The sequence below is a fragment of the Paramisgurnus dabryanus genome, chromosome 3 (assembly GCF_030506205.2).
Source record: "Paramisgurnus dabryanus chromosome 3, PD_genome_1.1, whole genome shotgun sequence".
Taxonomy (NCBI): domain Eukaryota; kingdom Metazoa; phylum Chordata; class Actinopteri; order Cypriniformes; family Cobitidae; genus Paramisgurnus; species Paramisgurnus dabryanus.
The window spans coordinates 22,626,164-22,648,564 of NC_133339.1; the positions used below are offsets into that span (position 1 = coordinate 22,626,164).

The 22,401-nt window shown below is 41.2% G+C and overlaps 2 protein-coding genes across 4 annotated transcripts; one reads left to right on the forward strand and one right to left on the reverse strand.

Annotated features, from left to right (window-relative positions):
• Positions 1-481: 481 nt before the first annotated feature.
• On the reverse strand, positions 482-16,623 carry sez6l2 (seizure related 6 homolog (mouse)-like 2). 2 transcript variants are annotated; one of them, XM_065280786.2, is made up of 19 exons: positions 16,200-16,623; positions 15,261-15,339; positions 14,943-15,071; positions 14,601-14,822; positions 14,293-14,429; positions 13,882-14,074; positions 13,591-13,776; positions 13,260-13,443; positions 12,428-12,591; positions 7,097-7,291; positions 6,763-6,901; positions 6,492-6,688; positions 6,222-6,416; positions 5,854-6,048; positions 5,552-5,743; positions 5,444-5,482; positions 5,224-5,341; positions 2,158-2,269; positions 482-1,717 (listed from the first exon to the last, which is right to left on the reverse strand). In XM_065280786.2, exons 2-19 carry the CDS (start codon positions 15,316-15,318, stop codon positions 1,688-1,690), a joined length of 2,685 nt encoding a protein of 894 aa, XP_065136858.1. In that variant the 5' UTR covers positions 15,319-15,339; positions 16,200-16,623; the 3' UTR covers positions 482-1,687. The 2 variants fall into 2 exon arrangements, with proteins under 2 accessions (XP_065136858.1, XP_065136850.1); XM_065280778.2 differs by having other exon boundaries at positions 6,213-6,416.
• On the forward strand, positions 14,962-21,200 carry asphd1 (aspartate beta-hydroxylase domain containing 1). 2 transcript variants are annotated; one of them, XM_065280799.2, is made up of 6 exons: positions 14,962-15,101; positions 17,570-17,990; positions 18,193-18,399; positions 19,282-19,489; positions 19,576-19,689; positions 20,533-21,200. In XM_065280799.2, the coding sequence occupies exons 2-6, from the start codon at positions 17,574-17,576 to the stop codon at positions 20,640-20,642; spliced, it is 1,056 nt and encodes a 351-aa protein (XP_065136871.1). In that variant the 5' UTR covers positions 14,962-15,101; positions 17,570-17,573; the 3' UTR covers positions 20,643-21,200. The 2 variants fall into 2 exon arrangements, with proteins under 2 accessions (XP_065136871.1, XP_065136879.1); XM_065280807.2 differs by lacking the exon at positions 14,962-15,101 and adding an exon at positions 16,805-17,131.
• The last annotated feature ends 1,201 nt before the right edge of the window (positions 21,201-22,401 follow it).

Below are 22,401 nucleotides of genomic sequence, written 5' to 3' on the forward strand. Positions count from 1 at the left end.
CTGTGCTTTTGAATCGCTCTCGCGATACTTTAATGTCATATAGCGATTGTTCTGCGCCGCATAAAGTCAAAGTTACATGATGTTTTTGAGTAGTGCAGCTGTCTGTCTGAATGCAGCCGACAGTGAAGAGCTATTTAATTAGGTAAACGTTTTAATAATATAATAATATGTACATTTAAAGACCCGATGCCTCAAAGCTTCTGACCTAATCCAAGCCAGTCAGGTGCAACATGGGGGTAAAAATTATTTACTTTTATCCCTTCTCTTATGCATAATGTATCTTATCTTATGGACTATAATAATGTGTTAGTTCTAATAATTTTTAATACCAAAATAGCCTCGGCTATTAAGACTTAATTTAGTTTAAGAGGTGATGTGGATACTCTATCGCATTGCACCTGTTACACTGTATTTAATTGTATAGCACTATAAAAATATGAATCTAAATGATTAATGAAAAATTAAATGAAATAAAAATTCATTTTCACCATCCAACAGAGACTTTTATTTAGTCGTAAATCTCAGCAAATAAATAATGTCTTCATGACAAGTATATTATGTTGATAAATAAATAACAATCAAGTAATACTATAATGCAACAAAGCCCACGACATGGGCTCCGAAAAATGGCACAGTGGAAAAGACAAAACTCACTGCATATTAACAAGAAACCATGAGATACATAATAAAAAAATGCAATTTATAAAAAGCATTTCAATTCCATTACTGCATCACAGCAAGCAGTTTTTTCAGTATATATTTTTCTCAACATAGTGCATATGCAACAACATCAACTCTGATAACAATGACAGTAAGTATAATTGATTGTGAATTTTAAGCTGAAGCGGTAAAATATACAATCGTTGCGTGCCGTAAGCAAGAGGACATTCAGTTCCTCTGAAACATGGTCATTCAACATCAAGCAGAAAGAGATCCATAAGAAACAGCAAAGAACAATATGAAATGCTGGCATTGTCCTCATTATTACATAAAAATGTGAAAAATACTATGGCAACCAGTGAAACATAAAGTGACGTCACATTATGGGATGGGATTTTGGCACTGAATCAGTTGTGTATACAGAAGCCTTGCTATTTAATCAAAATATTTACATTCAGTATGTTCTCATCATCATGTATGTGTGAATGTGTCGGCACGTGTCTGTATACAAACGTGTGCACGTGAGTGTATAGTTTCTGCATTTCAGATTATATATTTTGTGTACTTGTCTCAACCCCTGTGAAAAGACCAGCTGGTGTTGTGGTTTGGATGCTGGACATGAAAGGGCTTTTCTAGTCCACCCTCTTCACTAGAAAGGCTTTAGTTGACCAATACTAAACCAGATTTATGATGATCTAATATAGTCTTTTCAGCAGGGACTTTACTCCATCTGTGAAAGTCTCTCTCTCTCTCTCTCTCTCTCTCTCTCTCTCTCTCTCTCTCTCTCTCTCTCTCTCTCTCTCTCTCTCTCTCTCTCTCTCTCTCTCTCTCTCTCTCTCTCTCTCTCTCTCTCTCTCTCTTTCTCTCTCTCATCTGTGAGTTGATGGAGAGGGACGAGAGAGAGAGAGACTTTCTAGAGTGGGATTCAAATGAATATAATAAAACCAATAATTGTCTTGTGGAGAGAAAATAACAGTATCCCTTCTTCTCCTATTCGTCCAAAATTTGGATTCAATTAAAGATGATCTCAGATGGACACCTCATACTCTCGTGTGTCCTACAGTGAAAGAGAGAAAAATGCATGCATGATTTACTGGCAGTCAGGACAGGAAAATCCACTAGTTTTGACCATCCAATGCCAAGCAGTGTTGAGAAGGCTACCTATTGATACTGATACATTGACTACAAGCTACCACAAGTAGTTAACCTAATGTCATTAAAATCAATAACTCTAATATAATATATTGTATAATATTAAATCATAGCAGTATTTATTAGGTGTAACAGAATGAATATCTGAATGAATCTCTTTGGCAAAGACATAAGATATGTTCTGCTTAACTGTAATCAGTGAGTCATTGGAATGTATTTTGTATAGTTGTAACTATAAGTAATCTGAATTGCTTAAGCATGCTTAAACATGTTTATCTGTGACTCATTTATGGGGGAATGTGTGTTCAGCTGGTGTTCGGTTACATTAGTTATAATTCCTCTTACCCCTGCCTCATAAAGTGGGTTGTTGAAGTCCGACTCCACTGTAATGGGACTATAGGAGTGGGTGTGAGAAAGAGACTTCCAGAACAGTGGTTTCCACTGCCACCTACATACACTGAGAAAGACAGAGGCAGGTGTTAGCACAGAGAAGCTAAATAAGAAGCAGCTGTGAAACGGTCATCAGTGTTAAAAGCTGCAATTCGTAACTGCGAAGGAGACATATCATGCTAAATCCACTTTCTTGGCTCTTAAATGCATTTTGTTGTATATTTGTAGTGTTTATAAGTACATAAAAGTTGAAATTAGTCTCTTCAGGTGCTTTGTTGATATCTTTATATTCTGTTTTGGTCATATTTTCCAACCGGTTCTGATTTTTCTATTATCTATTACGTTTTTTGAACAATTACGTCACAGTATTTGCAGCGGAACTGCTAAATAAGGACATCGACTTCCAGCCCAACACTACGAGCAATCCGCCATTTTATATTTCTCGCTGCGATATTGTAGTCCAAGCTCAAGGATGCAGAAGTTACGAGAGCGTAAGAAATGTACTCACATCTGTGGGCAAAGTCATTTTTGTGTGCCCGAGGCACTTTAAGGATAACTACTTCACCAATCTCAGCCAGTATAAAGAAGGATTTGCCGATAGACTTCGTCTGATTGAGGGGTCAATTACTTCTTTCTTTGGAGACGACGAGCAGAGCACTTCGGTAAGCAGTTTATAACTTAAAGTAAAAAAGTAAAGTACACGGTGGTCATGGTTTAGCAGTGCTGTTTCTCACTCCAAAGGCTGCAGCCTGCGGAGATCGCTTTTGGGCATCAAGCCTGGTTTAAGTTAACTGAGCATCACATTTGCAAGTCATGAGCATATTACAACAACTTACGATTAACTAAGAATAATAGTAAACTTTATAATTATTAATATTCTGAAATAAGACCGTCTTGATGACGTATGCATCCTAGATATGCGACCTCCGGAGGCTGCAGCCTCACACCATTGCGATACCTCCATATAAAGACGTTGTTCTGCAGGTTCGTCGTCTTCATTTTCCTCTCAGTCCGTTTCCGACTCTGGCGCGAACATATAAGGCTGGATGGACAAGTCTTCCGTTGTTGACATTTTGTGAATAACGAGTAAATAAAAAGTTTCTGTGCAGCTAGATAATCGTATCTCTGCTATAAAACTACAAAAATGGCCGAACGGGGTGGAGTTTAACCGAGTGTCACCTCTGCAACCTGGAGAGGGGGCAGGGTATGACGTGCATTTAAAAAGACAGTACCAAAACGAGTTGCTCTCAGATGCACATCAGAAAAGGGGTAGAAAGGGGGCCTGTGGGGCTATAATAATGAGGAATTCAGACCCAAGCATTGCAGTTTCGCTTTACATAGACCACAAATAGATGATTTATATGTAAAAAGGACAGATTTAAAAGCATGATATGTCTGCTTTAAGAATAAGCAAAAATCAGTTACCGAGCAAGTACATGAAGAATTAAGGTTCAAAACTCTCTCTTTACCTTACCACAATTCACATTGGTAAGCTTATAATAATGATTTATAATTTGGGTTTCTCAACAAACGTAAATGTAATTATGTAAATTAACCTGCAATTTTATTTTTCAAACAGAGATGGCGATAGATAAGCAAAAAGTTAAGGATTGCAGCTTCAAAGGCACTGTCCCAAATAGCTAACTTCATGTGGACTTTCGGTCTTGTGGCCTTAAATTGCGGGTGCTTGCTTAGTCTACCAGTCCGTAGGGTGTCCCGTCTGTCATTTTTATGCTCCAAAGTGTGCTCATCAGCGCCCCCTTTGCACCCTTGATGCGGTCTTCGGCGAAGCAAACTTTGCGCACTTTACCAACCCAGAAGTCCTTGCGAAAAAGCAATCAGACCAATCAGAAAACGGAAGGGAACTTCTCTTCCTGTTTCAATCGTGACCCAAAATACAACTTTGGTGCGCCCTCGTGTCAATGGTCCCTAAGGTCTGCACTACAAAATGTCATCAAAGTGTGGATTCTGAGGAGGTCCACAAGTCCGGAATGTGCCATTTGGGAAAGAGCCAATGTCAACATGTAAAGCAACCTATTTCACTTTAATAGCATTGGGTCTCATTCACTAATAACTGCGTACGTTTTTTGTATTTATACGCACACTTGAACTTCTCGCAAAAACATTCCATCTAATTCACAACACGTTCGTATCCACATGAATTTGTTCTTGTTCTTACGTTAGTGAATTTGAAGTGTTCTATATGAGCGGCCGCGTGCACAAGGTTGTCAATTTGCATAAAACACGCTCAATCTAGCTCCATATAAGGGCTTTTTGCAGTGCAGCGCTGGTCCACAAAAATTTTTACTGCAGTTTAACCCCATAGCAAAAAAAGCATATTTATTATCGGTAATATTCTGTTTTGCTTTGCATTTTAGATTCGGGAGGTTTTGCTGTCGCTAAAGGAAGCCAGTGCTTTTTGTCCATTAGAGTACCATTAAAGTATTGGATGCGATAACAAAGACATTTAATTAATATGACAGAGACGTGCATCTGTATCTAAAATAAAACAGACAGGAGATCAAGTGATTGACGTTTAAATTTCTTATTACATTAACATATCATTTACATTAGGCATTAAGCAGGCGCTTTTTTATATAGAGATTTAAAAAGTGAGGAAGGAAAGTGTGAAGATTTGTTATTACACGCATCTTCTTTATATGTGTGAAAAATAAGTCGGCAATTATAATGTATAATATCCTTCAAATAATAATAACATAGTTGTATATGTATGTATATAATTATTAATAAATATTAAAATATAAAACATAATAATTTAAATGTTTTATGTCAACATTATTTTATGCATTATAATTATAGCCTATTATTTTATTATAATGTACATGATTATTGCATACGAGTGGAATTTGTTGTTCTTGAAAATTTGATACGAAAGTTTTTGTTGAATCATGAATTGTTCGTGAAAACATCTGTATGCACATCTCACATACAAATTTGTGCGTATGCATGCTTAGTGAATGAGACGCATTGATTTTAAGTTGACATGCCTCCCAAACTTACTTGGTGTAGTACATGTAGATTCCACCAATCAGCAGGATGACCAGAATAATTGGCAGAATGATAGCCAATGCAATGTTCTCACTCAACATTTGGTGGGAGGCCTCTAATGACTGAGAAACTGAATAAAGGGGAAATTAATAACATGGATATCATGAGTGAGTGACACAGTATTATACTATAATAATGTGAATGGCACTGATAGTGTAAAATTCAACATTACCCTCCAATTTATGATCGTCCAGTAGCCCTTCATAGGCCACTGCAAACAACAGAAACATTTTTTATAATAGCAAATCTTTATGTGGTGGAGTAGTTCACATTCTCATACCTTTACAGAAGGGTGGTGGGCTGTTCCACTGAGAGGGGTGTCCTGGGACACAGTTAATGATAACTTCCCCAATAAGCTCGTAGCCCTCATAGCAGAAGAACCGCAGAGTCTCGCCTGCCTGGTAACTGTGCTTGTATAGCGTCTGGTAGCCGTTGTCTGGTACCCCAGGGTTTGGGCATGGATCATATTTTACTATTTATCAGACAAATAAACATAAGCACAAATGAAGGGAGATATGGTTGGTTTGGTTTATTGATGGTTTTCAAGGTTTCGCATGAGTACTGAGTCAGTTTTGTACTTACAGACACACTTGGGGCTGCGGTCACTCCATTTGGGCATGCCCGTGTCTCTGCCATGGCAGGAGATCTGACTCGGGCCCTCCAGCTGATAACCCTGGTTACACGTGAAGCGTACCACGGTACCCACAGTAAAACCAGTCTCAGGATGTACTGAACGTGCTCCATTCACCACCTCTCCTGGATCAGGGCACTGCTGGACTAAAGGGACAACAAAACCAGAAAAAAATAAGAACACAGAATATTAATGAATAATGAATCAATAAATCAACCAATCATTCAAATAAAAAAAATTGGAGACTTTTTTTTAAATATATTTTTTTAGAAAACTGAATATTTATATATTGTAATAAAACTCATTTAACTCATTTTACTTTTTACACAGGTGGGCGGATTGTTGCTCCAGGAGAGATCCCATTGGCAGGTGATGATGTCAGAGCCAAAAATGTCATATCCAGGTTGACACTGATAGGTCAGCACACTGCCCCTCACCAGGGACGGGTGGGAGGAGCTGCTCCAGCCGAACTCGATTGGCAGTAGGACGGGACACGTGTCATTAGGCTCCACCTCTGCAAGAAACAAAATTAAGTGACATCATGATAAAGTACACAAATTGCACAGCTACAACTTTGCTATTTTTTTACCTCTGTAGTGGATCAGGAAGCCTTGGCTGAGTATAAATGTAGAGTCATCTGGATCGCTCTGAAACTGAATGGTGACCTCTGAACCCCCAGATACAATCCTGAACCTCTCTCTTGAGCCCAGGTACTGTCCAATCACATGTGACATCAGATCATGCCCGTCGAATATAGTAAGAACGTCATTATGGCGGATGTTCAATCTGCAAGCAAAAGACAAATGCGAGTTAAAATAATCCACAGTTTCAAACATGCACAAAGATGCAAACACACTTACATTTGTACATCCAGTTCGATGCGCTTGTCCTCGCTAACGTGTATCTGCCACACACAGTCCTGCCCCTTAGAGTAGCTTTGTGGCCAATCAGGTGACAGCACTGTTCCTACTGGGTCTGTCAGTTCACCACCACACAAAGCTAAGGAAGAGAAAACAACATTTCGCATCACCACCTTGCTAAAAAGTTGTTTTTATATGTACTAGACAGACTATTTGGGTTACCTACGCAGATCATTTAGTTCATGTTCAGCTCATTTTGGCTGGTTTACACACATCTACAGGTTGTAGTAATTGTGGCAAATATTATTAAAAAAAGTCATTTTTAATGTCACACCTCTGCAGACTGGCTCGCTCTCATTCCAGTGAGGTTCACTGGGGTCAACACACTCCATAACTCCTGAGCCCTGCTCCATGACGAAACCAGGAGAGCATGAGAAGGTAACTACGGTACCCAGCGGGAAGGTGATGTCACTGCTGCTGAAGTTCCCATGAGGCAGGTATGGTTCATAACAGTGCTCCCCATCATAGGCTGAGGGAGAGATAGAGACAGTTAAGAACATCAGAATGTTAGGGATGAGAGGATGACGAAATTTCTAGATGTTTTAAAACATTTGTCCTGCATCGATACTAAAAGTGTCAGGAGTGTTGAAAATGGTCTGATGAAACAGGAGGCAGAGGCAGTGATGGTCTTGCAAAACTAGAACTTTGGACCGAATGACATAATGTGAAAAAAATACATTTAAATAGTGGCACAGCTGTTGCTTAAAAAGGATGCTAAAATAAAAACATACACTGTAATAAAAATGCTGGGTTATTTACAACCCAGCGTTGGGTCAAAAAGGGACAAACCCTGTTTATATTTGCCTCAACAACTGTTTAAACCCAACATATGTTCAATTAAAGTCAACGGCTGGGTTCGTCCTTTTTTTAAACCATGTTTACTCTGTGGTTAGTATTTCTGTTTAGCCAAAAGTAAAGTACAGCTTATTTAAAGGGGACATTTTACAAGACTTTTTTTAAGATGTCAAATAAATCTTTGGTGTCCCCAGAGTACATATGTGAAGTTCTAGCTCAAAATACCATACTGATAATTTATTATAGCATGTTAATTGCCACTTTGTAAGTGTGAGTAAAAAATGTGCAATTTTTGGGTGTGTTCCTTAAATGCAAATGAGCCGATCTCTGCACTAAATAGTACTGTAGTGTTGTATAGTACAGATTAAGAAGTGGTATTATCTCCTTCTGACATCACAAGGGGAGCCAAATTTTAATGACCTATTTTTTACATGCTTGCAGAGAATGGTTTACCAAAACTAAGTTACTGGGTTGATCTATTTCACATTTTCTAGGTTGATAGAAGCAATGGGGACCCAATTATAGCACTTAAACATGAAAAAGTCAGATTTTCCGATTTTTTCATAATATGTCCCCTTTAAAAAATAAGAATAGTCTAGAAAAACAAAGCAGGATATACAGTGTTGTTTGTGGATAACTTGTTAACTTTCCAATAAGTAGGCTACCTCAAATCTCTGAATATCTTCCAAAGATTTAATGCGAAAACTTTTCAAACTGTGATAAATCCAGAGATCATTTTATCCACACAAATACTTGAATCATCAACCCAGTGTCTTGAAAAATGACCTTGTTTACAACAGACCAATAAAAAACGTCTCAGGTTACGTATGTAACCCTGGTTCCCTGAGAAGGGAACGAGACGCTGCGTCGCCATATCAACGCTTTGGGGAACGCCTCGGCGTGACTAATCTGAAGCACGTGTAAAACATAATCAATAATTTGATGATTAGATACTGACCGTGATGCCGTGCGGACCAGGGGTATAAGGAGGCATCCCACACAAACACACTCGCTTACAAGTGCCGAAGCAAGTGCCTGCAGGGATGCAGGGAGTATGGCATGGAGACGCAGCGTCTCGTTCCCTTCTCAGGGAACCAGGGTTACATACGTAACCTGAGACGTTCCCTTTCGAGGAACTCGAGCTGCGTCGCCATAGCAACGCTTTGGGGAACGAGATGCCCACGCTTCCATACTACCAAATGCCTGTAGCGTGTATAACTGAACACAGTCAAGGCAAAGAACCTGGGACCCTAAAGAGGGGTCTAGGTCTAAATTATAAATCTGACGAAAGGTGAGCGGTGAAAATCAACCGGCCGCATCACATACGTCCTGGAGCGAAGCGCCTGACCCTAAGGCCTTAGGGGCAGCCATACCCCGAGTAGAGTGGGCACTCACAGCGACGGGTGAGTGTATACTCTGATGTTCATAATCCAGTGAGATAGCATCCACTATCCATCTGCTCAAAGTCTGCTTGGTCACCGGTAAACCTTTTCTGGGTGAACCAAAGCACACAAATAACTGCTTGGACTCCTCCACTGAGCAGTCCTGTAAACATATGTATCCAGTGCTCACACAGGACACACCAAATTTAGCTTTTCCTGGTCCGCACTCCTGAATGGGGGAGGACAAAGGGCCTGCAGAACAATGGGCCTCGGCACATTGTTCAGCACCTTGGGAACATAACCTGGCCTTGGGTGTAGAAAAGCCTTAGCCATCCCAGGTGCAAAGTCAAGACATGTCGGGGATACCGACAGGGCCTGAAGGTCCCCCACTCGCTTTAAAGAAGTAATAGAGCCACTTATGGGTGTCTACCCACTGATGAGCCTTCCACATGAGTATGGTAGGCAGAAACTGCTGCCGTTAAACCTTAATGGTGGAAGGAGTAAACTCATCAGAGAACGCTCCTGCAGAAACCTCAGAACTACGTCGACAGGGCAGTAAACTGGGTCTGTCAGATGAGCTGAACACCAAGAGGTGAAAATTTCCCACTTAAGGGAATAAAGTTTCCCCGTGGAAGGACAAACACAACCAGGGGGGAAAGGCATACAGACGTAGCCTCGGCCATGCCTGTACCATGGAAAACCACAGTGGGTAAAGTGTGGTGTCCTGGGATGCAAACAGATCTACCTCTGCGCGTCCAAACCTTTTCCAGATGTGGTTCACCACATCTAGATGAAGTCTCCACTCCTATCGGAGATGTCTGTTGTCTCGAAGGGGCATCTGCCACATTCAGGTGGCGTGGTATGTAGACTGCCCTCAGAGAGTCCAGAAGTGTATGGTAGGCAGAAACTGCTGCCACCTATACCTTAAAGGTGGAGTAATGATATGGTCTCCACAACCTCAGTTGACCCTCAGAGGCCAAACTGACAAACTGGCAAGCTTCCTCCAGAACTTCTGTGGCAGAGAGATTGGGGAAAAGAGAAAGCCACATTGGGCAGTGTGTGCGGTCCTGAGACGCAAACAGATCCACCTCTGCGCGTCCAAATCCTCTCCAAATGGGGTTCACCACATTTGGCCGGAGTCTCAACTCCCTAGCAATGGGTGTTGCCATACAGGGCATCTGCCATATTCAAGTGGCCTGGGATCTAAATTGTCGTCAACGAGCACAGTTTGTCCAGAGACCACAATGCCATTATCCCAAAATCAATAATGTAGTGATTTTGGACCTCTCGGCCTTCCATACTGTACCCCAACCTGTGGGGACTGCGTTCTGGTGTCAGTGTCACACACCAGTAGCACGCACCCAAAAACAGGCCTTAGGATGGAAACCAAGGTTTTCTCCACACCACCAGAGCACGCAGGCAACGATGCGTGACTTTGATAGCAGATCTCCTTAATAATTTATTAATCAACCACTGATGTGATGTCTATCTGGACAAGCACATGATGGCTCATCAGGTCTGGAAGGAAATGGGAGTCCAACCCATACCACCATATTTCCAAGGCAATTTCAGTGCCATATCCGATGATGCGATTTTGATCCTTTTGGCTTTCCATAATCGCAACAACCTGTGAGGGATGCGTCTGTTGTCAGCGCCACACATCGACAACGCGCACCCAACACAGGACCTTGGGACAGAAGCCATGGCTTTCTTCCTGTTACCAGAGCACGCAAACAACGATGCGCGACTTTGATCATGCGAGACGGGTTTCCCCTCGGGAAACCCCCCCATGTTGAATGGAGACATAAGCTCTAATGTAAGGAATCAGTCCTCGGATCTGATTGCATCACAATCGGTTTCAGTAACAGCATAGAACTGAGCCGCATCACTGAACGATTCCCCTACTTTTGGAACATTAAAGTAAAGGCTGTAAGCTGTCATTTCTCATGTGGAGGTTCTACAGCCTCCTGCACAAGAATGTAGCCATGCTCCACTACTGGAGCCAGCTGTATGCAGGTGAAGGTTAATGGGGGCTGCCTGTCGTACTACGCACCAAAGGGAAGCAGGCACCATAAATGAGGTGTGAGCTGCTTTGCTTCAATAAGAAAGTGAGTGCCACGAACGAAGACGTCACCCGCCTCAGCAGATGAGGATCTCGAATCGTAACACACAAAATCATTATCTGAATTATGGCGCACCAGCGGCCGATCAGGAGAATAAATGCTGTGCACAGCTGTACAAGCAACACACAGCATAGACACAAAATCACTGTTTGACTCATCAAACAATGACAAACAGCTCATGCAGGCTGTGACAGGCAGATATACATACATAGCCTACACATACAGGTGTAAAAACGTATGTATATATAATACCTTCATACTGTAAAAAGAGGAGGCTTCACGTGGAAACTGCACGTTTAGCCTTAAACAGTAGGCGGATTATGAAGATGATCCATCTCTCCGGAGAAAGACAGCTGAAAATATATGGCTCTCACGCAGGGCGCCTTCCCGATCCGGCGAGTGAGAGAGAGGGACTTCACGTGCAGGCGGAGATACCGCCGCCTGCGCGAAATCATATGGCGACTCCCACGAGTGCAACCGCCGCTGAGAAGCGGGATCGCAGCCGCGAACCCAAGCTTCCTAGAGAGCGAGAGACAGATGTCACGGGTGTAGGCGGGGATACCGCCGCCTGCACGCATGAGTGCAGTCACCGCTCTGCCTCGACAGAAGCGGGACCGGATCCGTGAGGGCGCGAGCCTGAGATATCCTTCTCTAAGCGCGAAGCTGGAGCGCAACACGTGCACGGGAATGCTCACAGTGCACACAGCCAGTTTCCTCAAAAGCCAACTGTGCGTGCTGCGCTCGAAGACACATATACATGTGTATCATTGTCTGTGATATCGCTCTGACAGGGAGATACACATACTTGAACTTCATAAACACACTTCAGATTTATGCAAACATACACGTAGTCACTTGCTGAGGCACTAAAAGCGAGTGTGTTTGTGTGGGATGCCTCCTTATACCCCTGGTCCGCACGGCATCACGGTCAGTATCTAATCATCAAATTATTGATTATGTTTTACACGTGCTTCAGATTAGTCACGCCGAGGCGTTCCCCAAAGCGTTGCTATGGCGACGCAGCTCGAGTTCCTCGAAAGGGAACTGTGTATCCCAGAGATTGTGTAAAGTCCCCCAAAAAAGGGGATTATGAAAAAACTTCACAGTTTGTGTGTAATATGTATGTGGTTGTCCAGTTGGCATGGCACATCTGAGACTAGCAATGACGCTACAGCTATACAAGCTATATAACAATTACAAATTTCTATCAGTGTCTCTCTCTCTTTCAAGTGCATATACAATCATGGCCAAAAGTGTTGGCACCCTTGGTTAATATGAGCAAAAACATCTCCTTAATTGCCTTACCCTCGTAGCGGAGCGCCAGCAACAAAGGAATGGATGAAGAGTCTGCAGTGAGTTCCACAAAGAGAGACATTCCCTCACTCACGATTCCACGCTCAGGAACATCATCCAGATCCGAGTCAAACAGAAGAGGTGCTGCAGAGCTATTCCCACTGCGCACAATCAACCTAGGAAGGAGGCGGGTAACAGATATGATGAGAAAGATCCAGGAGAGAACATTGTGATATTTAAAGAAAAGAGTGGTTTTAGAAAGATCTAGATAGATTATGGCAGCGTATCACCAGTGGCGGCTCGTGACTGCTCTTCAGAGGGGCGCAAATTCAAAAATAGTGTCATGTGTGTTTTCAAAATACGTGTTTGTAGCGGCATGTGAACCATGTGCATCACGTGTTTTGTCAAAATAAGTGCCCGCTGCACACGCGTCAAAACCGTTTATGATAAAAAGTTCACAAAATACACCCAAGACACTCCCTTAACAGTAAACTCTGATTACGCACAAGATTATGCGAGTATCTGGCAAACGCGAGCGTCTCTTTTATCATAAACCCTTTAGATGCGTCTGCAGCAGGCACTTATTTTGAAAAGACACGTGATGCACATAGGTTCACTCGACACGCTGAACACATATTTTGAAATTACGAACCACACACTTGATGGGCTACATACATGTTGTGACGAATATTTCTGTATAACACTTTGAGTTATATATATAGTTTTTGATTTGAGTTATATAAATCATAACCTATTAATTCAGTTTTTGTTACCCGTTTACTATTTCTAAATGCTAGCTTAACTGTAAGGACATTCACACACAACAATACTTTAAGGTATTTACTTGTCATTGTCTTCATCAAGAGCCACCCTCTCAAAGTGGAGGTGGAGCCTGTGTCCTTCCTTGGCCTCCAGCAGCCAATGGCAGCTCAGGTTGCTGCCGCTGCTATGGTTGCTTGCTGATGGGAGAGTCGGAGAGAGTATGCGACCCACAGTGGCGTTTCTGATCCATCCTCCACAAGATACAGCTTGAACAGACAGTGTAACATAGATGCTTACACATATGCCAATAATCAGAGGCCTGTATACTCAATGCCATCACGCAAAAGCAAAGGTTAAAGTTACCACTTTTAACAGTTCTTGCATAAAACTAAACAATTTCAGAAATAACCTACCCACACACTGGGGTTCAGAGGTGCTCCATCTTGGTCGAGTTGTGTTCAGACAGGTTGCAACCTCATGACCTCTGACCTCAAACCCTGGATCGCAATGGAAGTGAGCTTGACCACCAGGATGAATATCGGTCACAGTCACTCCACCACCCTCAGGAGAAAGCGGGAATGAGCAGGACAGAAGGAATGCTGAAATGAGATTTAACAAGAAAATTATTTATTTAAAATCAAATCATCATAATACATGACATAGTAATTAATTATTATAAAAACTAAATAGTCACTAAGTTGTACCTTGGTAGTGAAAGCTGAAAGCGCCATGATTTGCTTGTTTCAGGCTCCTATAGTGAATCTGCACCTGATTGGTTGAACTACGGATCACCTGACCTTCGCTCATCAGCGTCTCATTGGCTAAACGCTCTGGTGCTGCCCCACCCAGCTCCAGAATGGTAAGTGATTCCTCCTTGGACAAGTTCACTTTCTTCACCTGAGAGACAGACAGGTTGTGTAACCATAACAACAGCTAATGATGATCTTCACTGAGATTGTATCAAGGGCAAAGATTGCAGAACTCATTAGAGCAACATCGTTCATGCAAATGCCAACAAGCTTCATAGAGTACTGGTTAACCATCCCAGCCAGTAACCATAGTGACCTGCAAAGAGGTAATCTGATGTTAAAATGGTAACAGTGAGGCTGCCATACCTGTATCTCAACACCATATCCAGGATAAACAGTGATGCTGTAGGTGCATTCCAATGGGGAATATAGAGATGAGGAGGAGAGTGGATCAGGGGACTCAACTATTCCCTCCATTCCTGACAGACTGGCATTACATTGCACTAAAAAAAAAAGGTGTACGGAAAGACAACATGACTATTTAAATGGGTGATCACTCAGAATTGTTCTGCCACTAATGCTGTCATTCATTTTTACTTTAAAAGTCAATATATCTTTAGCAAAAAAACAGAAATATTAAAAGTATAGATAGAATAAAGAGATGGTTATTATACCTGGCGTGTGAACTGTTGTTATTGTCGTTGTGGTAATTAGAGTGGTTGTGGTCTCTTCCTCTGCTGGTGGTGATGTCACGCCACTCCCAAAACCTGACTGGGCAGCTCGAGGTGCAGCCGATGAGGTCACTGCTGTGGTGAGGATACCTGGAGACATCATTGTCGAAGCAAGTTCTGATTCCCTGATGGACGGGACGGCCTGGGTCGGATTGGTAGTTGTACCTGTAAGTTAAGATGATAGATTGAAAGACTATGTGTAGCACAATGGGGATTCTTCTTTCTTCATTAAAATAAGTATAATTCAACAGGTAGCTCGGTCTGTTCCCTTCACAAAAGACTGACCTGTGCTACCAAGGGTACGGCCAAGGTACTCCTTACTCATAAGTGCAGCATGGATGACTTCTCCCAAGGGGCGGGGACTAGAGGTCATGGTGGGGGGCTCCTCAGGGTCCGGTGTCCCTAAGGATGCACCTAAACGGAGAAGGATTAACCAAGGAAAATGTAAGCTTTATTTCTTCTTGGAGAATGACAGATATTTGCACATATACCTTACATACAAATACATATACTGTGATGCACAAATTCCATTGGGTACAATGAGCATCTGCATCTATAATACACACTTGCACACACACCACACATCCTAATAATATACTTTACCTGAAGCCAGATGCAGCAGTGTGACATACAGTGTCACAGCAAAAACTGTGGACACCATTATTTATGATTGGAGGACAGCCTGGATGCAAGAAAGCAAGGCAAAGGACAGTAAGAAAAACAAGTAAAAAATAATAGATTAAGACTATGTAATCTAATTCTTGGTAAAAACATAATAATAATTTTTATAACACTTATTATTATTTTCAAGCTCCTAAAATCATAACTGTTTCTTTAAAACAATTCTGAAACTTTTTATACGGTTTAAAAATAAAGAAAAAGAAATACGTCATCCCCCAAAATAAATGTGTCAGAGTCGTCGGTTGTGGTGCGCTACATCAAATCGTACTGTCACTTGCGTGGCCGTGAAGGCCTGGCAGTGCACGAGACATATGGTCTCTGTCATGCCCACCTTCACCTATCAATGATGTCACCACTAACACAAGAGGTAGGTAGTAACCAAGAGCAGGTCAGTCAGTGGCCCAGTCACCACCAGCAACCTCATTTAGTATTTATCGCACACACCAATGCTGATAAAAATAGGGTTGATAACACAAATGTCAACAGTATTTAAAAACATACTGAATGTGGTTTCATGCACATACAAATATATTAACATCCAAAAGAGATGATGTTGCTGGCACTGCGGGTTGAACGTTCAGATGTCTGATAATAAATTATAATCGTAAAAAACATCTCTCATCCATAACGCAAGACGCCCATTCCCCCAAAACGCATTAGCAAACCGTCTAGACTGGATAATCGTGCATCTTTCTGACTAAGATTAAAGCTGTAGGCCTATCAATATAAAATATTTGTGTTGATTTTATCAATGCATTTCTATAATCCTTACGCAAGTGACTATTCGATTTAACGGTCTCGCCAAAATACCGCGCCGTCTATAATATATTCAAGACGGAGGGAGACAGAAAATATACGCACCCGCAATACGCAGTCTCTTATTTGTATTCTTCAAAATGTATCCTGTATCTTGTTGCAATCCTTCAAAATGTTGTGTTTTTCCTGAGCTCCGCTGCTGCGATTCTAGCGCGATGTTCCGTCTGTCGCTCCTCCACCCCCTCCAAAATACCACAACTGGCGTTGCGCGTCAAAAGGCTTTTAAATAATCACTCGCACCCTCCCGGCCCAGTTAACATCAGCGTTTGCCATTTAATCCCCCTAGAACATACAATACTCCTTCCAATACCCGAAAAACGCGTTTTCACGCGTTATTAGTTTTGTATTTTCGCGTTTATTTTTGTCGGTCTAGGCCTAAGGGAGGCTTGCAGGTGAGCAAGACTGGCATAGATGGCAGTTGCTACCCGTTTGGTTGACGCGTTGACTGTCAATGCGTTTGGTTGGCTTGAGGGTATTTTGTCTTCGTGTAAGTAGCGCCGCGCTGTGGTAAAACTGGTGTGTTCGACTTTGTGTTAAGCTGCGCAGATTGACATAAAAGTACCGCGAGATGTGTGCGTCAAGTACCACTCTCGCGGTACCTGACGTCATATGTCGATCATTCTGCGCAGTTCCGCGTTAAATCGAACAAACCAATAGACGGCGCTCTGCATAGGAGCTGTCCAGCATCCCGGTGCTGAAACTTGCGCTGTGCCCCGCGGCTAACGGCGAGAGAGGGAGACAAACACTTAAAATAAACCATAAACAAACCACTTTAATGCGTCAGTACATGGACGAAGGTAACCTAAACAAAAACATGTTCGGTCGTAAAGAAGGAGGAGTCGTTCTTTCATCCTTACGGAAGCAGTGAATGCGGAATTCACAGTGTTTTCAGAGCTGCAGACCGAGAATAAGATCAACAGAATAGACTTGGTCAGAGCGAAGGGTTAAAGAGAGATTAAGTAAGGTGTGGAGAAGTGGTAAGTGCACACGCATACAGCACAGATAGTATTTTAGCAAGTGTTTGAATGTTAGCTTGTCGCACTTGCGTCACTCCGGAAATCCGCGCGCCATGAAAACGAACATAAAATCTGACTGCAGGAGGAATCATTATGCAACAGTGCAACATAAATCATGTAGGAAAGACCACTAGTGTGCTTGGAATACAAAAATATTAATTGTCTGTGACTGTTGTGCTCAGCTAAATTTTTATTCATTCTCATAAACATAAAGGAATGGTGATAAGTCAAAGTGTGTGTGTATATAAATTGATTTTACAGTCTGGAGAAGTATCATGTAACAAGTGCTTTCCTGGTCATGTAATTCATAGCATACCACAGACTGAAGCCTGTTTACAAGAAAAGAAATGTACATGATGATTTAATTTGAATGCCTTCTTTCTTTGCTCACTTTTTCAGCATTATGTCCTGGTCTCTTGACTTGGTGCCTCTTCCCCCATGTGCACTGTTTGGAGGTCCACCCCTCAGCGGACTTCTATGCACCGTCCTACTCCTCTTCCTCTGGTACTGCTACCGTGTAGGGTCCGACCCACCATCCCATAACGGAATGCACAAAACCAGCTCCGCCCGCACTTCGTTTTCTCGGTCATCCAGCCGATCGCCTGTTGACCCTGGGCACTCTGTCCCTAAAACAATTACCATGGAAACAGTGGAGGAAGAGGAGGGGCCCGAGAGCTACCTGACACCTGTGTTGAGCCATGCTCTTTTCCCCACTGAAGCTGCAGCAGAAAGCAAAAAGTTGTATAGAGCCCTACAGGAGTATGCAAAACGCTACAGTTGGGCCGGCATGGGACGCATTCACAAAGGCCTACGTAATCAGGTCAGTCATTGTAAAATCAAATGTTTATGCTCTTAATCATTAAATTATGAGACTTAAGTCTGGATTTTACAGATATGGTCACATGGTTGCATGTTCAAGATTGAAGAGGACTTTATAAACTGAAGCTTTTAACCATATAGGGTTTGGGGTCCAGACTGTTGCACTCTATAATAATTTAAAAGTTTATCTAACTTCTGTCTAGGCCAGAATCAATGATCGCCCATCTATTCAGAAGCCTCATCTCTTCTACCTCCCAGATGTTCCCAGCATTCCCTTCTTTCCCAGGGATGCTCATCGTCATGACATTGAAGTTCTGGAGGCCAGCTATCCAATAATCCTCGCTGAGTTCCAAGCAGTGTACCAGAGAGGAATTGATACAAAGTTCGGGTGGACTTACCAAGGACCAAAAGTAAATAAATGCACCAGTCTGTTTCACAGATTAAAAGTGCCCTAGTTGATGTTGCAAGAAGTATAAACGTTTTACCATAGACTGTAAAAGAAGATAAACGTAGTGTCCGTGACGTCACCCATAGGTTTTCTTCGTCGCCATCTTGGCCGCAAGTTACCGCACATCACTCGCGGATATCCGAAAATGGGTAAAGGGGCGAGACGTGGATGGAGCTGAGGTGGATGGTTGCTGAAACCACACCCGCCTAGCTCGATTCTAGTGACAGCTGTGGTTGTTCAACCGTCACTCAAGTGGCCACGCCCTTAATTATGCAGAACTTTAAGGCTTAATATAATTTAAACGGATGAGTTACAAAAAAATTCACCCCCCTCACAGTTGTCATGAAGGGAAAAATTAGCTATACAGACCAAAAACATTTTTTGTACCAGGCTGTAAACATATTATTTTCTGCTGTAAAGTTGGCCATTTTAACATGGAGGTCTATGGGAATTGACTCCCTTTTGGAGCCTGCCTCTAGCGGCCAGTCAATGAATTGCAGTTTTGTATTGGCTTCATCAGAGAGATCGGAAGGTTGCCCCTCGGTTTTTACAGACATAGTAACAATGAACTATCATAACCATCACATGGGAGGAATGGTAAAAAATGACAAAAAAATTCCATTTTTGGATGAATGGTTCCTTTGAAAGATTTAAATCACAACTGTTCGGCATCATTTTTCTTACACTCACTATTACCAAGTGTCATATTATCAGGCTGTATTGATGTTTCCTTCTTTCACTCTTTGAATATATTTTACTCAATATTTATACTGCACCACTCACATTTGGAGCAAGAATATCTGCATTTGTTATAGCTTGAGCTTATTTGTTTATCTTTTTATAGGGCCAGGCTGTGTTTCCTCTGTATAATGCCGGAGTGTGTGTTGCCGGTAACTGCCGTGCATGTCCGTATACATACCGAACGCTCCTCTCTCTTAGAACCTTCATCAGTAGTAACTCTCTGGGGTCTGCTGGCTTTTGGATCCTCGTCCCTGGTGCAACACTGGGAGGGGCTTATGGGCCTACAAACACTCGTCTTCGCTGCCAACTTGGTATGACAGAAACATTGTTACATTTTGTTGTGATAAAATGTCATTTGTGTATGAGTAAGTAACAGGAACGTTTATCTTACTTTTAGGTCTTCAAACACCTGCTCAGTGTGAGCTGGTGGTGGGTGGGGAGCCACAATGTTGGTCAGAGGGACACTGCCTCCTAGTCGATGACTCCTTCCTGCACACAGTCTCACACAATGGTCAGAGAGCAACACTGTTTAAAGCTTTAATCCTAAATTATATAAATGAATGAAACAACACAATCTCATAGAATTTTTTATATATTATTTGAAGTAAAAAAAAAAAAAAATACGGCACCTCGTAAAATGTGTACAAATACCCTTTAGATTATGTTGAATGAGAGCTTTAAAGAGGAAATTTCACAAGACTTTTTTAAGATGTCAAATAAATCTTTGGTGTCCCCAGAGGACATATGTGAAGTTTTCGCTCAAAATATCATATAGGAAATTGAAATTGTCACTTTGTAGGTGTGTGCAAAAATGTGCCGTGGTTGGATAGTGCAGATTAAGGGGCGGTATTATTCCCTTATGACATCACGAGGGGAGCCAAATTTCAATGACCTATTTTTTCACATGCTTGTGGAAAATGGTTTACCAAAACTAAGTTACTAGGTTGATCTTATTCACATTTTTTAGGTTGATAAAACCACTGGGGACCCAATTATAGCACTTAAATATGGTCAAATTTTCATGGTATGTCCCCTTTAAGAGATCTTTCATGTTATATATATATATGACAAATTTAGGATTTATTGGTCAGGACAAAGAGAAGGGGAAAAGCTCTTTTAGTTAATGGAGCTTTCAGTTATGTTTCATTAATGTTTCAAGAAGGTCTTAGATATTTCTCCATAGAAGGAGGAGTATACAGTAGGAGTGCAAAGCTACACAATAAATGTTTATAGATGAGTTCAGATAACGTGGCTTTGATTTTGAAATCCCATTGAACTCATTTTGTTTAATATGTATGTCCAAGAAAATCATGGATTATATATATAATCAAAATTGTATATGTCTGTCCACTAGGAGGAGTTGAAGACGGTCCTAGGGTCATTTTTAGCATGGACCTCTGGCATCCTAATGTGGCTGCAGCAGAGAGGCAGGCATTAGACTACATCTTCGCCCCTGAGCAGTAGTTACAACTTTATTTCCCAGGATGCACCAATCGAACCCTCTCTCACATGTAAAATGCCAAAATATGCTTCTAATTTGCGAAACTTTTTTTAGTTTAGTTACAGGCAACACTGTGAATTTGCACCATTCAAGGGTCCCGATGCAGCAGTTTGCAAAATCAACATACAACCAGGAATACAGATAATAGACAGCTTATAGACCATGTTGTGCTCTGTAATTCTGAGCACGCAGAGATACTGTGATGAAACACAAACAGTTTTTATACATCATATCATATCTGACCTGTGCCTGTCTGGAAAATTCTGCACTCGTGTTACGTGATTTTTGTGCCTGATGTTTCTTTTCCTATCTTGACATCTCTGATGTATACTGTGATGTTATACTGTACAAGTGTGAAGTTGTTTTATTACATCAGATGGTGATTTATTTTCAGACACATGAAGCACACACTAAAGACTATATTGTATAAGACCGGATTACTTGCATGCTTGTCACCAACAATGCATTTAATGACTATTCTGCAATATAAGTGTGTTATAAACTGAATTGACATAATTAAAATAAAGTATTTGTTTAAAGTTAAACTCCTTCTAGTCACTGGTGACTTACTTATGCACACAGCAAGGCGGATCACTCAGCACTCAGACAGAGACCTGGGGGTACAGGCCAGGGGTCTCCTCTGTCAGCAACTATATTGTACTGCACTGAAAATTAGGAGATGTATACAATGTCACAAAGGGGCTAGGGGGAACAATGCACAAGAGGGGTGAGTTTCCGAAATACAGTAATGGAGAATGCTGAGGTCACTGATTATGTTTTAAGTCAGTCCCGGCTCCACGGGGGGCCAAACTCATTTTGGAGCCAAAAATAGAAGTAATTGTAAAATATTTTTTTCAGCATGGATCATTTCTATGAGGTGTCCAGAACAACATACTAAAAGTCCTAAGAAATCCTAGTTGAGGAAATATGTTAATTTATCATCAATCCGAAATGTGTACCAATAAGGCCAGGCAACAATACACCCACAATACACAATGGGTTTGCTTTACTCCTATTAAAATGAAATGATCTATGCTGAAAATTTTACAATTAGTCTGTCGTAAAACACTATTTTACCTGGACAAAGAGTGGCCCTGGCCCACCCAATCAGAGGCTTAGCCCACCCTGGCCCCACACCACATAACAGCCAATCTTTTGGCCAAAAATCTGTAATGTTATACAATATTAACAGACGTAAGAATAATTCTTAAGAAAAACAGCATTTCAGATAAAATTAATAACTAAAATTATTTTTTGTTTGTAACAAGTTTGTTTTAGTTGATGTAATAAATATTTTAAAAGAACTGCGCCTTTTTAACAAAACATTACAAGAATAAACGCAATTCTTACAGTTCATGATTTACTCAAGTAACAATTCTGTTTCAGTTGATGTAAATAGTTATTTTAAAAGAACTGCCCATTTTTATCAAATCTGAAGTTTACAAGATCTGTTAAGGGGTCAAAAAATATCATAAATTCAAAAAAGAGAATGTAAAAATAAACATGTTAACCATTTTTATATATATAAAGTTAATAAATAGTTCCAAGATATGTACAACAAAATATTAAAAATGAAGAAAACACAACAATAACAAGCAACTTAAAATTATGATATTAAAACTATAGACACAACAATAACAAACAACCCTAAAAATTGTCTTAAATATAATGATATTAAAACTATATAGTTTACGACTGGCCCACCTGGAATATCACTTGGCC

Excerpts from the sequence above, each read along its gene's own strand:
- sez6l2 (XM_065280778.2), bottom strand. The coding sequence starts at position 15,318 with ATGGTGTCCACAGTTTTTGCTGTGACACTGTATGTCACACTGCTGCAT. Across the intron at positions 13,777-13,881 it reads TTTCAGCTTTCACTACCAAG|CATTCCTTCTGTCCTGCTCA; the intron begins GTACAACTTAGT and ends ATCTCATTTCAG. Across the intron at positions 5,342-5,443 it reads GGACGATCATAAATTGGAGG|TTTCTCAGTCATTAGAGGCC; the intron begins GTAATGTTGAAT and ends CCCTTTATTCAG.
- asphd1 (XM_065280799.2), top strand. The coding sequence starts at position 17,574 with ATGTCCTGGTCTCTTGACTTGGTGCCTCTTCCCCCATGTGCACTGTTT. Across the intron at positions 18,400-19,281 it reads GGACTTACCAAGGACCAAAA|GGCCAGGCTGTGTTTCCTCT; the intron begins GTAAATAAATGC and ends ATCTTTTTATAG. Across the intron at positions 19,490-19,575 it reads TCGTCTTCGCTGCCAACTTG|GTCTTCAAACACCTGCTCAG; the intron begins GTATGACAGAAA and ends TCTTACTTTTAG.